This window comes from Bremia lactucae, linkage group LG6 (genome assembly GCF_004359215.1).
Source record: "Bremia lactucae strain SF5 linkage group LG6, whole genome shotgun sequence".
NCBI lineage: Eukaryota > Oomycota > Peronosporomycetes > Peronosporales > Peronosporaceae > Bremia > Bremia lactucae.
In genome coordinates, this window is record NC_090615.1 from 6,902,446 (window position 1) to 6,908,067 (window position 5,622).

Here is a 5,622-nt window from a genome sequence, read left to right on the forward strand (position 1 = left end):
CAGGTGTCGCGCACGGGCACCATCGGGCATATTTCGATCATTCGGCTTAGGTTGTGCTACATCAAGCCGACAACGGAGTCCATTGGACCATCGGTAGATTGGGAGGTGCTCCAACAACCGTTCAACAGGAGCTGGGATCATACAACAGCGGACACAAAACATAGCACTTCTATTTGCCGCGCATTCGAAGCTATATGGTAATCCTTGGATACTCAATCCCTCTACCAACAACATGCGCGCAGACGTAGCTCTGCAATGTCAAGCATTTCATCGGGTAAAGCGACGCCTAAATCCGGCGCTAAATGTTATTATCACTAGGCTACAACACTGGGATCTTCCGGATGTCATCGGCATAGCTTTGGGCACAACAACATACTTTCACGGAATATCAAGTCTGGATGTGCCACAGAATAACAATCCATCATTGAATTTTTACCATCCGGGAAGAGAGACATATTCGACTTGCAAAATTCATTTGGCCTACACCGGGAAGCTCGCAGGACTCTTGCATATCGTTTGGGACCGCGAAGGTACGCGCAAGTGTTGGGCGTGCATTATAATCAGTGGACTAGATCAAAAGTCTCCCCTTCGCAAGTGCTCCAGTATAAACAGGCAGCGGTATCGCGATCGCCGCCTGAGCTACCTGCGAAGCTGCGGGTAGATACCGAGCACCTGTTCCCGGATTCAGCTGACGAAGTCCGTAGGGCCTGGACGAGGATATGGTGGTTGCGTGCTCTGCGTGCCTTACATCGTTATGGATGCAGCAGAATCGGAGTGTTAAAGCAGGACTGTGCATCATCAGAATAAAAGCTAGCAGAAGTCCTACAGTAACTCGGTATGGTCGCGATCAAGGAGCAGCGGATCGATCGTAGTATTGCAAATGGCATCAATCTACGCCTAGCAGCCGAAATATTTCAGGAACCATTCCATCCCAGCAACCGGTATGGCACAGCCCACGTCAGCGACAGGAAACGACTCGTGGCTTTTTGTAGTGGCTGAAAAACTTTCAGAAATTTTGTACATCATAATGGTTATTAAAAAGTATGGTCATGATCATCATGTGTATACTTAGGGTGTGTGGCTACAACGATTCTTTGATGTAATTTAGGGGGTGGGGTATTCCAAAGGCCAAAAGGGCGATCAAAAGACGACTCTAAAGGAGTAAATGTTGATTTTGAATGCAGTGAAATGACTCATACAGTGAAAATATTTTTTAAATATAACGGGCTGAAGTTGCCCTAATGTTTCACAGTCCCCGTTAAGCACAATTAATCTACTTAAGGAGATGGTCAATTGCTTAAATAAAATAATTAGACCGACCACTCGGTTGTGGTTCACATTTGCGACCAACCCTTATGCATACGCTCCCAATACATATTAGTGTTATCTACAGGGATGACATTGTTGATTGGTAAAATAGGTATTTATATTTAATGCGATTAAAAATAAATCAGCCTGAAAACAACTTTCAACTTAGTAAGTGCGCACGAGGAGCCGGATTACTAGAGTACTTAGTGCGTTGGGTGAGGCGCTAACGCGCCCACCGCAACTACCTCGCTGCACGCAAGAGAAGCTGGTTTAACCGTTTCCTCGCTGTTGCCAGGGTGTGTGTATAAGTAGAGCGTGGCCGCATTACGACGTGCCCGCCTACAATTGGTAGCACTTCAAATCCTTCCCACGACCCGCATCTCTGCGTGTGTACGTGTGGAGGAGCCTCAACATCGATTGGGCATATTTCCCCCACCTCTCCGAACATAATCGGGAGATAACAGGGCATATGGCACAGGGACTTGGTAAACAAGCCCTGGCCAGGCTCCTGGGTAGACCTCCTAAGCAACATGTTGCTCAGTTGAAGCAGTTTGAGGCATTCGTGCTCGGACAGCGGAGGGCCGCGTCCGAGGCACAGAGCCATGCTGCGGCGGAGTCCATCACTCAGACTCAGGATGAGCTGAGGCATGAGCAGGCTCGGAGCGAGGCTCCCAACAGGACTGATGAGATGCTCTCTGCCCAGCCGATCAGCCGGGGCCATTCGGATGGACCCGCCCAAGTTCGATGGAACTGCAGCGCACACGGTTGTCCACTGGCTTTTAGCCTTGGAGCAATGCGGTGTCGCACAGCTGATCGAGGACGACAGTCGGATGGTGTCGTACGCCATGTCGCATCTTCGCGGTAACGCCTCAGAGTGGGCTTACTCAGCGCTTATGGCGGACAGAAAAGCGTTCCCTGCATGGGCGGTCTTCAAGAAAAAGATTCGCGACATGTACCAGCCGCCGAACACAACGAAGTGTTGCTTCAGGCGCGCTTCTTTGGTGCACGACAGGTGAAACGATCTCTGCAAGAGTTTGTGCAAGAGATGCTCTCGCTGTCGGCGTCTATTACCGTGGGTCCGATTCCGAAGCACATTAAGGTGCCCACGTTTATGAACGGACTGTGGCATGGCCCATCGCGACAGGCCCTTTTCATAATGGTGCCGTCGACGATGGAATAGGCGATCCAAATTGCGCATGTTGAAGAGCAATCCTACAACAGTGCATCGGCGACAGCTTGGTATAAGCCGTCGGCCGAGAAGTCAGATGCCACTCCCATGGAGTTTGGCAATGCAGACGTTATCTGATATAAATGCGACAAGCGCGGCCATATGATGGCTTGCTGCTATGCCAGGGTCTCTGCCGGGGCAAAGATGCCCAGCAAGAGGACTCGCTTCCAAAAGAGCGATGGCAAGAACCAGCGTGCGAAACACATGAGATCTGCATCGACCACTGAGGGGTCGGGAAATGCAGGAGCGCAGTAGGAGCGGGCTGCCCTACTGACGCGGACTCTGAAGCTACCCCTAAGTTCAGAGTTGTCGAACAAATGGGTAGCATAGTCCCTGAGGTCTCGATATTTCGGACCTCAGCCCTGCTGGTCTAAGCGCTCAAGTACGAGGCTATGACCAGGTAATGACCCTCCTTCAGTCTTAATTACTTTTTGACAAGTGCGCACGTGAAGTCGGATTACTGCTTCCGTGACGAAACTTGTCCTAAGTTTCTTAGTGTTAGAAGTGGTATTATTCTAGTCGTTTCAACTAGTTACGGAATGCCTGAAAAGACATGATGAGATAGGTGAAGATGCGGCCAACGACTTAGCGCCTGTCGGATTGAAAGCTTCGGTCAGCTTTGGTTGTAGGAAACGGCTTGGGTGGACAAGAAAGGAAGAAAGGTCGCATAATAATATTGACAGAATCCTTTTAAATCAGTGCTACAGACTTCCCCTTTGACCATTAAGCAAGTTTGCCATCGAACGCTCCTAAAGTCAAAGGAAGACTTTTAGACTCAGAGTCTCTTGGTTCTATAGAAATGATGAGTTTGACAACTTAGTTCAAGGCATTCAGGGGCTCGTAGAACCAAGTGGCAACTAGTGCCCAAGAGTATATATGTAATGGGGCACTGCCGACTTGAACTGCTTCAGTACAAGTCCACTTGCACTGCCTCAGTGCGAGTGGTGCCGCCTTACGTCACTTCACGTACACTAGTACGTGCAGAGGAAACTCTCGTTAAAACTTTTGCTTTGAAAAGGGTTAATTAAAAACAGTATTAATATAATTAAGTTCTTCTGTTCTATCTACTTAATCCTAACTTAATTATTTACTAGCACAAAACATGTAATAAAGTCTTATCTGTCTCTCTCTTTGCGCGCGTCCAGCACTGACTGGACCGCGGAGCAAGTAGATATAATGGTCTGTATCTACCAATGGATAAACTTTTCAAATATTACTATGTAAAATAATAGTATCTACCTTTTAGATAATATTTTAATAAAAAATTATTAAGTGATAATTTCTTGTAACGATGCACCCCTATACATCAATCCTCCCTTAAACAACAATCACTCTGACTGTCATTGGATAGAGTGGTTACCAAAAGACCACTTAATTAAATACGATGTTGATTGGTCAGAGCCATCATTTTTTTCGCATTGTTAACAAGTCCATGCGATGTGCGAATAGTGCGGCGCCTTCGGCTGCGGTACATGCAGCTGCGGGTGACGCAGTATTGTCTTTTGCGGCAATCGTTCCGTCTGTCGTAGCATCGTCTTCTCCCGCAACTTTAAATGTTGCGTATGCACGTGGTGAGTCACCACGTGAATGCGACACCTCTTTGGAGGTCGACTATGAGTGTGATCTCGACGAACTGGCCGACTTGGGGTGAACAGAACAGTCGCCTGACCATCGTCAGGCGGCTGACTATGAGCATTCGAATGAGGGGGCTCAATCGGATAGACGTGCTAGTTGCATTCGCTATAGCATGTTCGGTTCCGACGATGAGGATGATTCCCTATCGCTAGCACCGTCTCCCGTGCCGTCACCCGCACATGTTTATGTGCGTGGTAATGACGATGGCGTAAGCCATCGTAATAAAAGTTCTTGTGGTACCCCTGCTTCAGTATGTACCGTTCAGGGGAGCGTAGACAATAACATGTCTCGTCTTGCCCCTGAGAAAAAGCCGTGGCCTGTGCCCCAACGGCTCGTCAATAGCTTTTCTCGAGAGAGAACTCCTCACAATAAATATCCCTTATTTATTGCGACATGGCCGTGATCCCAGCGCGAAGGACTTCGCGCTGAGGAAGATTTTTATCTGGATGCTTTTTTAAGCATCGATCGTACAGACACATCAGCGTTATTAACCCTAAGAGTGGCAACAACAAACGAGATAAAATGTCGTTGATGCAAGCCTGAAGCGCATTCATTTGCAATGTGAAAGACATTGGGCGCGAAGCCTGGTTTCAAAGACTTAACGCGATTCGCGTTAAGTTTGAGAAACGAACTAAAACCGGTGCGAACATAGCAGCGTTATTAATCTTAAGAGTGGCAGCAACAAACGAGATAAAATCTCTTTGTTGCAAGCCTGGAGTGCGTTCATTCGCAATGTGAAAGACATTGGACGCGAAGCCTGGATTCAAAGACTTAACGCGATACGCGTAAAGTTTGAGAAACGAACCATAAAATGAGTGCAAGGTATAAATTGCATCGGTTGCCTCGTGAGGCAGAACTTCCATGCCTCACGTGGGGTGATCCTTGTTGGCAACACGAAACGAGTGAAAGGGGATGTTTATTCCCGTTCTTCATCCTAGGGGAGAGCTCGCATCTCTATCGAGATGCGCGATGCAATTGACGTTTTGCAAATGATTTACAGGCGCCAGGGGTGCGTGTAGCTTCTGTTTCATCGGATGGGTCTCGTCATACTGCCGGACTAGGCCCCCAACGTCAGCAACCAGCTAGGAACGAGACTCCCAGCTGTCATGTGTAGGTGGATAACCACGCCAGCGAACAAGATAACTCGTACACTGCCCCTTCATCACGGTGATTTTGAATACGTTTCACAAGGAAACGTTGACCACCGTGGGCATCCACCAATGCTTGTGGCAGAGGAGGGAAAATTAGATCCGACCCATGTGTGGGATCAAGAGTCGAAAACCGACAAACTCGATCACTTCCTCCATGAATTGGAGGAGGGACTTGATCACTAGCGCGGCAAGCGTCGCTCGTTGTAACAGACGGTGCAGGCTCACAATATCGAACGGTTGGAAGACCGTTCGAAGAGTGCGTACTCCATGTTGGAGTACGAACGGAAATATCACGCTCTT

The 5,622-nt window shown here is 48.3% G+C and overlaps 1 protein-coding gene across 1 annotated transcript; it reads left to right on the plus strand.

Moving 5' to 3' along the window:
- Positions 1 to 232: 232 nt before the first annotated feature.
- CCR75_005110 (uncharacterized protein) lies at positions 233 to 807 on the plus strand (the record flags this gene model as incomplete). The annotated part of the gene is made up of 2 exons (XM_067963193.1): positions 233 to 530; positions 581 to 807. The coding sequence occupies 2 exons, from the start codon at positions 233 to 235 to the stop codon at positions 805 to 807; spliced, it is 525 nt and encodes a 174-aa protein (XP_067818244.1).
- Positions 808 to 5,622: the final 4,815 nt, after the last annotated feature.